The sequence below is a fragment of the Dama dama genome, chromosome 23 (genome assembly GCF_033118175.1).
Source record: "Dama dama isolate Ldn47 chromosome 23, ASM3311817v1, whole genome shotgun sequence".
Classification (NCBI taxonomy): Eukaryota; Metazoa; Chordata; class Mammalia; order Artiodactyla; family Cervidae; genus Dama; species Dama dama.
In genome coordinates this window covers 46,416,342-46,433,991 of record NC_083703.1, presented here as the reverse complement: position 1 = coordinate 46,433,991, position 17,650 = coordinate 46,416,342, and the positions used below count along the sequence as shown (strand labels likewise).

At 45.3% G+C, this 17,650-nt stretch overlaps 1 protein-coding gene across 4 annotated transcripts in view; it reads right to left on the bottom strand.

The window, feature by feature from the left end:
* The window catches only part of ADARB2 (adenosine deaminase RNA specific B2 (inactive)), a 227,979-nt gene extending 210,805 nt beyond the window's left edge, over positions 1-17,174 (bottom strand). For all 4 annotated transcript variants that reach the window (XM_061126592.1, XM_061126593.1, XM_061126594.1 and 1 more), the window contains exon 1: positions 16,749-17,174. In XM_061126592.1, coding sequence (XP_060982575.1) covers positions 16,749-16,848 — 100 coding nt within the window. In that variant the 5' untranslated portion in view covers positions 16,849-17,174. The remainder of the gene's footprint in view (positions 1-16,748) is intronic.
* Positions 17,175-17,650: the final 476 nt, after the last annotated feature.

Genomic DNA, 17,650 nt, shown 5'->3' with positions numbered 1-17,650 from the left:
GTGACTGGCACACAGAAGAAAGGCCAGGTCAATAAGAAGGGGATGATATTTGGAAAATGTCACCTTCAGTGGTGCAGGAGAAGACTGTTCACCCCCTGACTTGCTCCAGCCTTGAGGAAGTGGGGAGACCTGCCTCGCCTGTGAACTTGGGGGTGATGAGGTCGTCTGCCTCACTTCTGGGCCCAGACCCAGGGAGGACCCGAGCCCACTGACTGCCTCCTGCTCTTCAGTCCCCACCATCTATTCCGGCGGTCACACCCACTCCTCCCTGCAGCCTTGTCTCTTCTGCCACAACGAGGACTTCAAGGCTTCAGCTTTGCTCCTGACACCATTTCTCAACCTGTTCCGGCCATGTGGAGCAGGGTTCCCAACGTGCTCCCGAGATGCCCAGGACGGGGTGGGGTGGTGACCACTGCATCAGGGCCCGCTGCACCCAGGGGTCCTGTGCACCGTCAGTGGTGCTGGATATCAATCCCCTCAAACCCTTAGGAGCCTTGAGCCCGCGGTCACCTGAGGCCTGGCCAGTCTGGGGCTCCCAGGGTCCCTGAAACAGGCCGTGGGCATCTCAGCCCAGCCCTGGGCACCGCCCCAGCCCTGACAGCTCCCGTCTTGCAGTTGTGGCTGCCTCTAACCACCCTGCCTCCTGTGATTCCTGTGGGAGTGATGTTGTCACTGTCAGCGTGACATGCTGGGATGGACTGAGGTCCCACAGCAGGGAGGGGACATGGCCAGCTCCTGGAGACGCTCCCTGAGAGGTGGGAGCCCCTGTCTGCACAGGTTTGTGTGGCTCGGCTCTCAGATGAGGTGTGCTGTCCCTGGGTGAGCACGCTGAGCAGAGGAGGAAGGTGCCAATGAGAGGAAATCTGAAGATGCTTAGAGCTGGTTCACTATTTGCATCATCTGAAGTCACTTACCTCCTCAGTTACTCGCTCCTGTCTTATACGACAGGTTCCAATCACCAGGGGCTGTGACTGTTAACTACTCGGGCTCCTGAAATTGGGGAGTGCGATCCCATTGCCCTGAAGATAACCAAGAAAGTTTTTCCTTTGTGCTTTCTGCAGCTTTACACGTGCAGGGTCCACAGGAACCATGTGTGGCTCAGAGACCTTCTTTGGTGGCCCCCATTCATGTCAGGTAAAGAAAGATAAAGACGCTGAGCACCGAAAAATTGATGCCTTTGAACTGTGGTGTTGGAGAAGACTCTTGAGAGTCCCTTGGACTGCAAGGAGATCAAACCAGTCCATCCTAAAGGAGATCAGTCTTGAATATTCATTGAAAGGACTGATGATGAAGCTGAAACTCCAGTACTTCGGCCACCTGATGCGAAGAGCTGATTCATTTGAAAACACCATGATGCTGGGAAAGATTGAAGGCGGGAGGAGAAGGGGACGACAGAGGATGAGATGGTTGGATAGCATCACTGACTTGATGGACATGAATTTGAGTAAACTCTGGGAGCTGGTGATGGAAACGGAGGCCTGGTATGCTACAGTCCATGAGGGAGCAAAGAGTCAGACATGACTGAGTGACTGAGCTGAACTGATTCATGTCAGCCTGACCTTTAATTCCCAGGGGTCTCAAACTGCCCTAGATTTCTGTTGCTCAAAATATACCCGTTAAAAAGTTTTAAAAATTCCAAATTACACATGCCTAAGGTCCACTAAGAAATGCATAGAACAGCAGAGTTATCAGCTGTATTTAAAGCACATGTTTCAAACTCATGCCCAGGTTCCTCTGTGGCAGAGGCCAGAGTGACAGTGACTGCTTTCTTATATGTACCTGACTCTGTGCACAGCTCCTGACACACAATAGGTGCTCAAAACCGTGACTTCATGCAAAATGGCTGTTTTCCAAGCAGAAATAGTATCATTTGTCATCTTATAAAAATTAACATTTTTGGAAAGAATTCACACAGCTCTTAAACAAGCAAAGATTACATAAGTTTGACAGACTCTGTTACACACAAAGGTAGGAAATCTCCAGGTGTATTACGCAATTCACTCCTTTCCTCCTGTTTTCTGGGCATGTTTTGCATGAAGAAGCAGGCGTGGAAAGCCCCAAGGAAGCAGGCTGTGTTCTCCCCCCTGCAGAGCGGGGGGATGCGAAGCTTCCCCTTCACCCCTTCTGGAGGGACCTCACTCAGTCTTGCTGCTGCTGCCGAAACCTGCCGTCACTATGTGCACTGGGCGGAACTGTTTACCTGCTAACAGGCCGGCCTCCTAGTTGTGACAATGCATTCCTCCATTTGTAATTTTTTTTTTCATTCATGTTTGTGTACAATGTCAGCCAGATGACATCAGATTTTGACAGTGGCCTTTGGGAGAAAATGTGTAGCTGGAAGGAGGCAGGTGGGCCTGAGCATCTGGGAGGGTGACCTACCTGGAGAGGTCACAGGTCACATGGTGGTGAGAGAAGGTGAGTGGATGCTGGCTTTATGGTTTCACAGAAATTATGAGTTGAACAGCACAGAGTTTCCTCAAGACTTCCAGGGTCCTGACGGCACTGTATCTAATAGTCCCACACTCAGGTGTACACAGACACCACCTGGGCCCACCTGGACATACAAGTTCCCTCCTTAACTAACACGTGGTGAGGGCTGGACAGCCCCTGGAAGCACTTTTTGAGAGCAGCTAACATAGCAATACCCTCTCTACCTACACACACACCCACAAACACCCCCCCCCCCCCATACACTCCCCCCCACCCCCACATGGAGACAGTGAGATTAGGGACAGCTGCTACTGAAAGACAGCTGGGAGTTTGGAGACATTTTTGCAATTGGAGAACTTTATGCAGGGTAGCACACCAGCAGGGAAGTTCAGGGAGGCCGCGTAGATGGCCTGCCAAGTGTAACCTGAGCCCAGGTGTGACATCTGTGTCAGGCCTGCTCTGGACTCACGGGCCCTTCCGTCAGATGCAGGTTTTACTTTCATCCACCCTCAGCTCTTCCCTGACCCAGCCTGGGGTCTGGAGCCACTGTCAGCTCCACAGGACGATCAGGGAGGTGTCTGAAGAGACCGGCTCAGGCCACTCTCTGCTCAAGGTCAGTGGTGTGAGGCAGCCTCTCATTCTCGCTGCTGAAGGTAAGGGATCCAGGTCATTCTCCTGTCATACACATTAATACAACATCACCAAGAACATTTAGGTTTGTTCACAAAGGGATTTTACAAGTCCAGAAATCTACCTGTGTGTGTTTACTTGGAATGATTTTATAAGTAAGATGTTGAACAATGGGAAGAGCAATTTCAGTCCATTTGTGCCCGTGGAGTCGCTTATATCCCCTTAATGCTAATGTCCTTTGTTACGTTGAGGGAACAGGCTGTTTACTTACAAGGGTCTCTGTCATTTAACCGCTTTGTTTCAGAGTTGACACTTCCAGGATCAGTTGTCATATACTGAGTTCAGATGTCCTGTTTGACTATTCTCTACTCACATCTAATTTGTAATCCACTTTTCATCCATTTACTCAGTGAATTTGAAACAGAACCTATATGTTTACTTGTGGCTTCAAGCTGATTTTGACTTGTATACCAGACAGACTCTGAGCTAGTTTAATCTAGGAAATTGGAACATTAAACATATTTTTTATGCATGGAAGTTTATGAAAAATATCCTGTACACCAACACAGACACACACAAGGTAGGTCAGGACGCTCTCCTTTTAAATCCAGATGCACAAGAAGGGTATTTATGTATGACGAGAAGGTTTTAGAACATTCAGATTTAGTTCCAGGGTTTCACCGAGTGAAGGATAGGCTTCATTTTCACTGCAAAATATCAATTTGAATATGACTATAAACTCTGTGCTCACTAGATATACCTTTTTGCATGTGTTGTATATGCAGAGGTTGTGTGTATACAGTTGTGTATATAGGAGTGTGTATATAGATACTGTACATGCAGATTTTGTGTATGCAGGTGTGTACATAGGTGTTGGGTAAGCAGGTATTGTGTATATAGGTATTGTGCAGGCAGGGGTTGTGTATGTACAGGCTTTCTATTGTTGTATTTGATTTTTAAAAATAGAATTTAAAATTTCTTCACTTCTAATATTAATTCATTATAGGTGTTGAATATTTTTACCTTGTACAATGATTAATATTTACTTTGGAGTGAGTGTGTATTATTTAGATATCTGAACAATGAAGATGTTGAATGTCTGAGTTGGTTGAACAATCTCTAAAGGTTTCTTCAACCATCCAATCAGAAAATTGGAGGCTACTTAAGCAAACGCTACTTAAGCACAGTTGTATATAAGCATGTGTATACATAAATATATGTGTTTACATACATGCAAATACATCCCCACAAATACACATTCATAGTCACACACTCACACACATTATGATGTTATGAGCTGGCTTCATGATCAGCATCTCTGTGAAAACCAGAAGCACAGAGTTCCCCCTCCCCCTGCCCCAAGACTTCCATCTTGCTCCATGTGGCAGCACTCACGGGCACTGGGGACATTCTCTAGATGTTTGCTTAGGAATCCCTGAGAGACAATGAGCCCCTGTTTCCCAGGGACCCGCGTGTTTGCCTCCACAGCAGGGCAGTGGGTCCTCACCAAGAGCACCTGGCTGAATACCAAAGGTTCTGGGTCCAGGTCTGGTTCCTCACGGTCCAGCTCTTGGAAGGAGATGCTTGCCTCGGGGTCCCCATTCCCTCATCCAGAAACAAAGAGGACCTTTACTTAACCTCCCAGGAAGGAAGGCATAGGACTAATTCTGCGGAGAAAGAGCCTCCGTGGTGGGGCAGGGGGAAGGGAACCCACCTCAGAATATCCGAGTTCACACCACCTTTAGCTAGAAACGGGGGTCTTTGCCACGCGGGAAAGGACACAAGGGGCCGAGTGAAATAAAATCCACATCAGTTACATCATCAGATCAGTTGGGAACACTCACGACAAAATAATCAAGAAACAGTATTCCAGGCATTATCTCATCAAGCCTAAGGTCAGTCGGATTCTATAAGTACTTCTCATCCTATACAGACTTTATGGTTTATATACTAGAGGTATGATGGTGACAAAGACGTAACATGAATTTTCTGGCCCTTATTGAGGTGGAGAAGATGTTTCTTGGAAGAGGATGTTGATGAACCCATGATGTGTTTAGTTTTGGGAAATGTCTCTAAAGGTAAACAGAACTTCTGTCTGTTTCTGGCTGAGTTGTGTCCCCACCACAGACACACACAGAGGGAGACCACGTGGGGACACTGGGTGAGGCCTTGGGGGCAACCAGCCCTGCTGACGTCTGACTCCTGTCTCCGGCTTCTAGGACTGTGAGAGAATAAATTTCTGCTGTGGTGTTTGTTACACAGCCCTAGACGACTAATTTACGGTCTATCTAGAATTTTTTGTACAGTTAACTTAATCTAAGAAGTACCCAAAACCCTCTCTGTTCTAAATTTTGTCCTAAAAGTTCATTTATAGGTCACCTAAATATGACAACATTCTGCTAATCTCTGAGTGAATGTGTGTGTGTGTGTGTATATATATATATATATATATATATATATATATATATATATATATATATGCACACAGGTATGTATGTGAAATATACAAGAAATATATATATCTTACAATCTACAGTTCAAATATTGCTCCATTTTATAAGAAAATGGAGTAGCAGAGAGGAATTTCTAGAAACGAACAGTAGGTGCTCAATAAATATTAGTGACTAATTTTAGTTCTTATTGTCTAAGGGCCACATGGGCAGTGGGTTGAATGGCCTCAGCATGGCTGGTTTACATGTGATGAACCAAGACAATCTTGTTGAAAACTGAATACCAGAGTCTCAACTAAATGAATCTTTCACGGTTTGTCCTCCCTTGTGTTTTGCTAACCTTTTGAGTGAGGCTGACATTCTATAAAACAGACACATCCAACCTCATGAACCTTTAGTTCTATACTTTCCCTGGGATGTGGGTAAACTCAACATCCCCCCACTCGTGGACCAGGGAGTCCAGTGGTATCACATACGGAGTGTCGCACACCAAGCAACTATTTATTTTATTACGAATACTTACAAATGGGATGTAGCATTCAATCCAGTATATGGTTTCAATTTTTAACAATGTGCATTTTTCATTGTCTTCCTGCTGTTCAAGTTTGGAGACTTCCCTAAGCATCATTACAGATAAATACCAAGACCCACTGGAGCAGCCAGCATCACTGCCACCACAAAAGCAGACCAGGCAAGTCGTGCTCTGAAGAGTTTTATCTCCTGGCACTGCACCCTGGTCACTCACTTAATTCATGTGTGTGAGATGGAGACATGGATGGATGGATGGAGAGACAGATTGCCCCAAGGCCATCTTATAGGTAAGAGAGAAGAAAGACCAGGAAATGTGCCATCTACACAGATACAAGGGACAAGTCCAGTGATTTGTCTTTCCCACAGGGTATCCTGTGTCCACAGCCCTGAGTGGACACGGTGGTGGGATGGCCTCCCATGACTGCTGGAATGAGCCCTGTGTCCCACTTTGTATCACCTCCAGGCAGAGAGATGCCAGCCACCCTGCAGGTGAGATGCCTGCTTTACTCACATGCTAGACTTCTGACCTGCATAGACGCACACAAGTTCTGCCCTCAGCCATGAGGACAGAGTGGACCTCTGGGCAATGAGAAGCAGGGTGGAGGCTGAGCCTGGGGCAGTGGCTGGGCCTGTCTCGGAAGAGGCGTCGGGGACTGGCTGCAGTAGGATGGACTCAGGGACAGGTGTGCACCCCTGAGGAGAGTTGGGGGGGGGACAACCCAGAGCCCAGGCTAAAGGCACAGGGTGTAGAGGCCAAGAACTCCTCAGGGTCAAGGGTGTGTGGGTACCAGTGTCGTTAAGATGCACCTTGGGCATTCTCTGGGTCCGATGGTGGCCCCTCACCCCATCCACACAAACATCCTCGAGCGTGTAGACCGGTGGGGAGGGGTGGGGGGCCTGCTTGGCAAAAGGTGGCAGGGTGCCGCCTGAGGGAGTGGACTATCTCTTCAGCATGGACCACACGGCCATGTAGAGATGTGCTTTCTGACTCAGAACATTTCGCAGAACTTAAGGACTGCTTAATCCCTGACATTTAGTGCAGTGCAGACACATAAAGATGTCCCAAGAACGTCTGTTGAATGAGCACACTCAACATTCCACAGCAATGACTCAAATATAAGTCAGTAGGTGCTCTTTATAAGTGAATTCTGCAACAACCATTGGTTGATGGTGTACAGTGAGAGAGCCTGTGTACTAATTTCTGGGAACACATTGAGAGTACCTGGCCCCCATCCTCCAAGGACCATCTTGCACACAGACCAATACCCACCAATTAAACCTGCAGACAACTCATAAAACAAGAAGGGGAGAATCCACGTCCTTCCCGAGAGGTCATCATACCAGGTGACCTATGAAATCACCAGTACCCCCTCACTCAGCTCCTCTTGTGGTTTGTTCCCTGTTGTAAACTGTAGCAGCTCATGCCATCTGCACCCAGTCTCCTTAGGAAAGCTTCCCTCTTACCATATTCTGATTATTGCTTTAAGCAACTTTATTTCAAAAATAAAATCAACTTTCTCAGTGGATTTTAACTAAGCAGCTAATATGTTTTGACATTGCAGAGGGGATAAAAATGCTCAGACCTACAGGAGTTTGCATTTTAGTCATTTAATTTTTATATATGTGGTTTCACCTGAAATGATAAAATTTACAATTTTGTAAAATATATGGTAAAAATGGGCATTAAAATTTCCATAGGACCTAAAACTGTGTTGGGTCACAGAGTCTGTTTTCATTTCCTATGATTGTACATTTGTATATCTATTCCCCAAATTCAGTATAAACTCAGAGAAAAGGAGGACTCTGGCAACTTCTTTTTTCTTGTACCTTTGTAGTTCCTAGGTCTTTGTCCAGTCCAGAGCAGGCGCCCGAGGTGACACAACTGCAAGTGAATAAAGGCACTCACACAGGTTGAATCTAGCCCTTGTCTGAGTACACACACACCGTCTAAGACAAACTGCAAAGAGAGCAGAGCTGGGTCTCGTGTCCCACACTTTCAATAAAGAGCCCGCTCTGTTGTGGAAGACGCAGAAAATAAAGTGCAGGAAGGTGAGCTCTGACCAGAGCACAGGAAGAAAGGACCTGGAAGTCACTCTGTTTCTCCCTCCCCTCTCCTCCTGTCAATAGCCCCACATACCGCTATGCTTCTGTTTCTCGTATTTTATGACATAAGAGGATAGATTAATTTTTATTAGATGCAATAACAAAAAGATTTATTTCACTTCTTTATGAAATTTTAAAATAAAAAGATGCACAACAAAAAAAATAAATAAAATAAAAAGATGTTTCCCTCAATGCTAAACGTCATGATCATAAACCAAGTTTATTTTTTCACTGTCTTTCAAGTTCATCCTCTCAAGACTTTTCTCTACACTTGATTTTTAAAATGTTCATCTAAAAATGAGTAGGTGTTAGACTTCTGCTATTCCAGAGAGCTGACAGACAATCTTTTAATATTTCAATATTCATTATTTCAATAAATATTTACATATATCTTAAATCTTGAATTTGTCATCTGTATATATTGTTTGCATATATTAGTAGCCTACAGAAAGTATAATTTTTAATAACTTGAACTCTATTCATTATCTACATACAAAAGCCCCAAATAAATTTAACTCCCCTAAAAGGTGATAACAATAAAATATGAACTGTACATTTTTTGTTCTAAAAGAGTAACCTTCTTATCCTAACTGCTTAGGGAGAGAAGATCTCCCCAATTTCCACCAGCCCCGAGCAGATCCCTGTCTCCAGTTCTGGGAAGGGCTGGCACAGGGACGCACGTGCTGCCGCCAAAGCCACCGTCAGGGGGACAGCATTTGTTCTCTGTTCAGCATCCTTCAAGGATACTGCATTCTCTGTCCTACTGTATCAGAGCTTTTTAAAAGCTACTATTTATCCTCAGGATATATCAATGATTTTGATTTCAAATTCACTTCTCCCTCAGAAAGGAAATTAGCAGCACGGACTCATCTGAATTAAAAAAAAATTCTCCTTGAACTGTATGTTTTGAATGAAAAAGTTACTTTCTGTTAGAATTCTGTTAGAATCCGGAAGGTCCTTTACAAAGTTTCATCCACGGTATGAATATTTAGAGTTGAAACACAAACAGAGCATCTTTACATCTGTGGTTAAAGCGGGTCTTCCATGTTTTTACTCACCTAAGGGATAGGAGAAGGTATGATGCTTAATATTGTTTTGCGCAACACCCAGATTAAAACAAAAATCTTTTAAAGTTGTACATGACAGGCGGTACCTGAGCTTGTGCACCTTCCGTGGTCTGATGGGGAGAGTGTTTCCTGTGAGGACGGGCTCTGCAGCCGCCAGCCAAACGCAGAAGGAGCATCTGCTCTGGACAGGGATGAGCGGACACAGCCAGGCTTGCGGGGAGGAGGCCAGGGTCTGCTTTGCTGACGTGTCTGTCATGTTCATTATACTGGACTTTTCCAAGAGCAATTAAACTTTTAGGAAATATCGCCTTGATTTTAAAGAGAGGTCATCTGTGTACTTCCGATGGACTTAGGCTGATAAAGTCATTTTTAAATCAATTATTGGTGTTCTAGGTGCATGCTGTGAGCTACTTTATCACGATTTCCAAGTCCTGCTTCTGAGAAACAGAGCCGCCCCACTTTCTGTTTGATTTTAACACAGAGAGGATTTGACTTGGGCTCCAGTTTCAGAGAACTGGGTTCCCTCTGTCCTACTTTAATGCCATATTTGAGAAATCATGTAAGACATTGCACAGTGATGATGCAGGTCTTCTATCAGCGGAAGGAAACAAGAATTAGAGATTGCATCTCAAATAAATGGAGCAGTAAAGATTAATTAAACCTGTGAAAGTCTGCAAAGCACATCCTAGTTGAGGCATTTAAAGGAACACTTTCTATTGTGTGCGACCCCCTGGAAACCCTGAGCTAGCATCTGGGTGGCAGAGTCATGTCTGTAGAGCAGAGATTCCAGAAAGGAGGGTTTGCTAATGCATTCTGAGCAATGTTCGCTGTGTTTATCATCCGAATGGTGATGCGGCCGCAGAAGGAAGCCTCAGCCTCTTTTGTGGGAGACCCCAGTGGGCACTGGTATAAAATGCTTGAAGGTAGAAGGGATGGAACCAGATTGTAGTTGAAGGGAGAAGGTCATCACAGTGGAGGGGCTAGCTGTCCTCACCTACTTTCTGCCTACACCCCATCTTTCCTCCCCAGTGAGGGGAGCTGTGGATGGCAGCAGGCCTGGACATGAGCTGGAATATCCCAGCCTGAGCCCCTCGCCGGGTCTCTTCAGGCTGGGGCTGTTCTGTCTGTCTGCTCTGCACCGAGGCAGCCCCACGGAGCCTCCTCCAGGCCCGTGATTTTAAGTGAATTCAGCTTTAAAAAAGCTTTTAAAATTGCATCTCTTAGGGATTAAAAAAAAAAAAGGTCCTAAAATCCTAAAGTCACCTGAACGTTTGTAGGTCTCTTCTGTCTTTAATGCTACTCTTTATCATTATAAATGTCCCATTTATTGGACACTATTTCTTAATCAAGCATAAAATGCACTCTTTAGTATGAATATAAAATTTATATTCCACGCTTGCTGTTTTTTGAGATTTAAAATTTTTTTAACATTAACTTGATAATTTTCATAATTTAAACAAGATGATAGTGAACTTGTGTGTGTCTATTTTATGACACAAAAGGGATACTGACTAGCCACTTTTTACCAGAAACCAGATACTGGTTGCAGTCATTCTCCATCCATGAAATAATAAAATGAAATTATCTTCATACTTAAATTATTTCATGCTTAATACCTGCAAATATAATAAAAGATGACTAAATATCCACAATGTTTGGAGAGAACTTAGGCACTCAGATTAACTCTTTATTTTCAAATATTTATCATTTATCATTCTTCAGGAAAAAAAATCGGCTGTCTTTGCAAGTAGCCAAGTTTATTTTGGGGAAAATTACTGATAGCTTAAAAAGCAAACATTTCTACTTCTGGGTTGCTGTTTCTTGGATGGGATTCCTGGGAAAATGAATTCACTCACAAGTGTATGGATGGACAGTCACGGCTCTCAGAGCTGCCTTGGCTGTGACTGTTGAAACAAGGTCAGGAAACCAGGCAACAGCCCCTGTCCCCCACTCCTTCTAAATAAAATAAACAAGGAAGTAAAATTTTAATCACCCAAGAGAGGTGTTTGGAACTGAGGTACAAACATACGCAAGTATAAGAGACTAGGTTTTAAATTTCTCAGTATGCCCTCCTCTTTCTGTTTCCTGATCCCACAGGCAGAGACCAAATTCACAAGTGGATCAAGAATTAAGCAGATGTTTCCCCTCTTTTTGAAAGTAATATTCTTTTCTTTGATAGTGATATGTTCTTAAGGGAATTATAATGCATTATTAGTGAGGAATAAACAATTCTCTTTGCATAATCCAGTATGTCACAGCATGTATTTCTGCATTTCAGTGCAGGAGAACCATTTAACTGAACAGACAGGGGTTAATTTGGCTTCTGTTCACAGCGACTCGACAGCATGAGCGGGTCTTGGCCGCGCTCAGGCAGTGTGTGGCTGTGTGGCTCTTCCTTGTGATGTATACGCTCAGGGAAACGCCAACACTCAATAGTTTGAATATTTTGCGAAGGACCTTGTGCTTTCCATATTTCACTTGGGCATTCACCTTTCTTTCCTTTTTTTTTTTTTCCAGTTTAGAAATGGCTAAAATAAGTACCTTTAAAATCTCACCTATTATGTGAAAATTTATCCTTTCAGAAATCTTGTTTGCTAGTAATTAAGAGCTCCATTTACCAATACGGCATTTAGAGATAATATTTTTAAATGATGAAGATCTGTGATACTATTTTTGGTTTTATGAGTTGTTCAAAACTGTCCACAGTACAAAAACAGTGACTTTCATTTTCTAGCATTTTAGAAAAAGAATCAGGCAGACATAAAAAATGCTCAGGTGTTTCAGCTGTCTTCACTGTATGTATATGTACACATGCACACACACAACCACAAACATCTACGGTTTTTAAGTTGAACACTGAATGCTTTCAGGGCAGAAGTTGTCTCTCCATGCCTCAAGAAAAGAAAGCTGCAGTTTCCTTATTCTGCATATCCTTATGTGATGCCCCTCTGGGGCAGTACTTCTCCAACAACCCAATCACCACTGTTTAGTGATGGATACATGAGCCTCATATTTTTATTCTAAATTCAAGTTCACTCATCATATCTAATGCCCTTGAAGCAATCTCAAATTACTGCTATTACACGGGTCACTAGAAACCAGAGGTACTAATACAAATTTTAAAAAGAGAAAGGAATAAAAAGCCCTTACACAATTAGAGGGCGAATAGTTCCGTCAGTTTAATTTCATCACTAAATCCAGTCCTTGATCTGGAGCTGCGGTCCAGCGAGGCTAGTGTGTGCAGAGATGCTTGGCTGCAATGCAAGAGGCAGGCAGCCCCACCAGGTAGGATGAGCCCATCGGCCTCTGCCACCTTCATCTGTGGCCCATCTTTCTATTTCATCAGCTTTTCATGGAATGCCATTTCACAACAAGCCTGCATCTGCCATCCACATGCTCTCCTTATCCTGCTCCTTTGGCCAACTTTCCCCCACATTTCCCCAAGTTCATGACCGGCTGCTCCTGCCTCCTCCTGATTCATCAGCTTACTTATTTCGGCAGAGCTACCCCTCAATTTTCTAGAACTCTGCGTAAGGGATTTCCTTGGAACAATACGTGAAATTCAAGCATTAACTTAGCTTGCTGTCAAACGCCTCAGAAAAGACAGGTGGTGTGTTGATGCCGCGTTCAGCTGGATCTACTTACAAAGGATTGTTTCTGCAGCATTTCAAATAGTTCCCCAAAGTTCCCCCTCTCTATGTTAGTGACTGATGCCTAATTAAAACCCTGTCTTCCTATTTACCTCCTGGAACCAACTGAATTTGTATTGGTTCTCAATCCATTTTCTAATATATTTGTATTTAAAGAGCAATCTTTTTTTTTAATTTCCAGAGACTTCAATTATTTTATACACCGTATGTATTCATGGGTCAAATGTTAAAAATATTTTATTTACAAAATGCATTTCATGACAATACACAGTTTCTTCTTGGGAAACTACTCTCACCAAAGAAAGCTCACCAAGAGATCAAAAGAGAATACGTATACTATTTTAATAATTAAAAATACACCTATGCAATTCCTCAGGCATATTTCCCTGGAGGTGTCCATGGTTCAGGGAGCTGATACATGTAAGTGACTTATTTTATATGCTACCCTGTTCTGATGGTACCACCTTTTGTGCTTCCTGCTTGAGCTGATACTAATTTAAGAAACCTTCCACCTTTGCCTTTACTACTCAGGTTAAAATATGCACCTTTTACAACCTTTTACAATATCCACACTTTCAGTTCTTTTGTAACACGCACAGGTGTGACTCTAAGACCAGCACGGACAGGCTGCGTGCAGACCCGCACACAGTCTAACCCGGGACTGGAAGGCCCAGCACGGCCTCCAGGATTCTCCGTGAGGAGCTGGCTAAGAGGGTGCTCCATGTGGGAGGCAGCAGGCAAGCCTCCTAAACTACATGTGCAGCCAGGATTTCCTGGAAGTCTCTGCACAAAACACAAGCAGAAGCTGATGGGGCTCATGTGTGACAGAGGAAGGGACCGTCCTTAACCACAGTGTGGGTGCACATGTTACTGAGCAGGTGACCGTCCTGAACCATAGTGTGCAAGTGAGATGGTAACACTGTCCTTTGCTCAGCTTTTCAAAAAACTGCCTTTCTTTTTTGCATAAAAAGTCAAAATTTGACATTTCTTGTTTGTACAGAAAATGTAAATGATCCATAAACAATTCATAAGATACAGTCCCAACTAAAAAATAACACAGAGAGAAAAATGCAAAAATGGATGGCCCTGGGTCCTAATGAAATAACAGGAGGATTGGGGGTGGGGAGGTTTGCTTAAGTGTCTTTTTAAAAGTTTACCTGAGAGACAAATGCAGGTCATGACTAGTTAATACCTGAAGTGGTGTGTTGATTTTGTGACTAAGTTTTTTTTTTTTTTTTTTTTACTTTTAATGATATGGACTGCTTTCTGTGTGGTATCATGACTAAAAATATCTCCTACAGGAAAAAAAATTTCATTTCCAAGGCTCTGGATCCTATGTAATAATAAATGGGAGTATCGTGTCAATTCCACAGTTACACTGTAGCTACAGAGCTTTTATTTCAGATCCTATAGATTATTCTGACAATAAAAAGCATAATAAAGAAATCTCAGGAAAGCCACGTTTAGATAATTTGTATAGAAGCTAGTAGCATTTTGGTTAACAGCTCCAGGAAACTAAAAGTTATGATGCAAACAAAATGATTCTTGTTTGTGAGAATAGGTGGAAACACGCTTACCACTGGCAAAAAATGTACATTTACTTTAATTTATTCATTTACCCAGGAAAAGAACTCTTTCTGTGTGATCATAATCACTGGCTTTACTTAGTACTCAATAGAGCCTTATCAAAATTCCTTAACAGCCACCCATACACATATGGGCTTTAAATTGTGACAGATATAGAGTTTTATTATTAGATAAGCTTAAAAGTTGAGGCTATTCTATTATATTTCTGCTGTTAAAACTCATGAATATTAGAACATAATTTAAATTGACCACTGTCCTGATAGAAGAGGGGAAAAAAGCATCTGTAATAATTAGGAATTATATACAGACTGATCTGTTCCCAGGAAAATGCAAATAAAGAGCTCTGTAATTATTGTTTTCTTTTCATTGACCACACACCTCCACTGCTAACTTTTCCCTAAGAAGTGAACACTTGGAGGTTTGATTTGACTCATCCACCACGATAAGCTGTTGGCAGATGACATAGGAAACTTCACCCCACAGATAAATTTTCGAGTAACTGGAATTAGTACACACATCCTGAATACCTTTTCCTACTTCATTTTTGGCTATAAAAATTAAGAGATTTGGTATATTCAAAATAAAGTGTATACATATTTCACATAAAATTTTATTTTGAATTGTCATAGTTTATAGCCAATGAAGTTGTCCTTCAGATTTCTTGCTTTCCTTTCTGAAAATGAATCCCTTCTAAGCTAACATGACTGACCTTAAATTAAAGGTACAAAAATGAATTTGGAGAAAGACATGAGTGTTCATCAGCTTCTATTTTCTTTCGATAGGTTTTGCTTTGTTGTAAAATATTGTCCCATACTTTTCCATTTTAATATTTAAATATACTAAATAAAAATACTGGAACACACGAACACTTGAAGCATAAAAGGCAATGTTTCTTTTTCATTACTTTTAAAATTTATACTCATTATTAAATTCTGTGATTTTTTTTCAATATCATTGTCACTTTCTGTTAGCATTATTTTTGGAAGACATTGACCAGATCTGACTCGGAGTGAAATTTTCAGGGAACAAAGTGAGTAGCCAGCATTCTTTGCAGCAGCTCAAGAGTTAAACCAGAATCAGAATCACCCCCGACACCAAGGCTCTGAAGCCCTCCTAGAAGCTGTCACCTTGCTCCCTGCCACCCTGACATGCAATCATAATGAATGGCTGTGCGCTCTTGGCATTTATTCCTTCAAACCGTCTGGTTAATTTCTACTACTAGAAGAAGTCGGGAAGGGCTCGGGGACTGTTTAGAAGCAGTTAGGAAGAGATGGGGCAGAAACTTATCTTAAGCCTCCGCAAGGATGAAGATTCTTGAGGAAGGAGGTACATGTTCAATAACAACTAACTCCGCATCCTCCCGCAGAGAAACTGGGAAACCTGACACACGATTGTTGTGTCTTTCCCCCGTTCTTTAGGGCTCTTTGGTCACTTAAAAAAACCCCAACACATTTCAAATAATAACTTAACTTTCTCCTGCAGACTCATGATAAGGGGCGGCTGACATAAGTTCCTCTCTGGGAAAGAGGCGGCCGCACCGAGGGCTCCGGCCACCTTCCACGGACAGACACCGGCAGGACGGCGCCCAGGGCTGTCCTCCTGGCGGAGCAGCGGCCGGCTGCGCCCTGCCCCCGAGGGGATCCCTGGGCTGCCCACCCGACGACTAACTTCGGGGGCTCGTTCCTCTCCCAGCCCCTGGGGAGCCAGGCTCGAACCTGACACCAGGCACTTCCTCTCCTCTCCTACTTCGCAGCTTTCCTCATTTCTAATGAGCTGCGATGCTTGTTTCTCTTTTCATGCATTAATTTCTGCTTATTCCCCCCGGACGAACCCCGTTCGCGCTGCAGGTCCCCGTGTTTACAAAACAGCCGGCGCCGCTCGGAATAGAAACTGTCACCCAGCGTGGGGAGGCGGTTGCCAGGGTTTTGCCCACTCCCGCCTCCAAGACAATTGGGATGGAGAAGCTGGCGCGAGGTCCCGTCGCTCGTTCTTAGGGACGCTTAGGGCTTAGGCGAGCGTTTCTTTCGGCACCGGCGTCTGTGCGCGACGGTCAGCAGCCGTGCCGGAGGCCGGGGAGGGCACCGCCTTCCGCCGGGGCCCCCGCTCGGTTGGCCACCCCCTCGGGCTCGCGGAAGCCCGGGCGTTCACGGAGGGACCTGAACTCTGGAGCGGGGCGCTCGGCGGGCCCCGGCCACGCCGCCCCAGCATCCCGAGGGAGGCCGCTAGAAGCGGGCAGGGAGCGCAGAGGCGACGCGCGTCGCGGGGAGTGGGCGCCAAGCGGCGCGGAAGCCGGTCCTTACCTTTTCGCTTGGCCCGCCTCCTCCTCCTCCGCTTGGACTTGCATTTGAGTTGACCGCTCAGCCCTCCGGACGCTCTGCTGGTCCCCAGGACCGATGCCATGGCCGCGGCCGGCGAGTGAACCCAGGCAGGAGTCCTCTCTCCAACACTCTCAGCTTTCCGGCTCCGGCCGCGGCCGCCGGGGACGCTCCTGCGGATCCGGAGCCGGCTCACTTTTCGGGGCTGCGCGCTCGCACTCCTGGCGTCTCCTCTGGCGGCTCTCTGTCACCGTCTCCTCTGGCGGCTCTCTGTCACCTGCGTCCAGCCGGGCAGAGCCGGCTGTCTGAGCCCGCACCAAGAGCGCAGGCCGGGACCGCGGAGCGCCCGCCGCCCCAGCCGCCCCGGATCTGGGCTCCGCGCGCAGGCTCTACTTTGGCACCTCTGCTAGTTGTTGGGCACCAGCCACTTTGAAGCCGATCACGCAGGGAGCCTGTCTATTTGCTGCTGCGAAGTCTAATTAGATCCAATCACGGCCGTCAGCCGGCTCTGACATCAGCGCCGCCAGCCCGTGCGCCCCTGTCAGCAAACTCAGCTCCGGTTTGGACGGCGGAGCTGCCCGGGGCGCTGGGAAGGGAAGGGACCAGCCCGGGAGGGAGGGGGCGCGGGCCGAGCCGGCCTCCCTGCGAGAAGCCCGAGGGGCAGCGGACGGAGCAGTCCGCCCAGCCCGGCTCCCGCCCGGCCGCACGGACAGGGCACCGGGCCCCCGCGCTCTTAGGCGCAGGGACCCCGCCTCTCACCAGTTTCTAACTAGTTAATCCATCGCACACCCAGGTGTCAAGGGGGAAATATCTCTCTAAGAAATACCGAGCCCTCGCTTCCACGGCCAGGGGCTAAGATTTGCAGTTCCCCGGGAGACAGCCTCTTA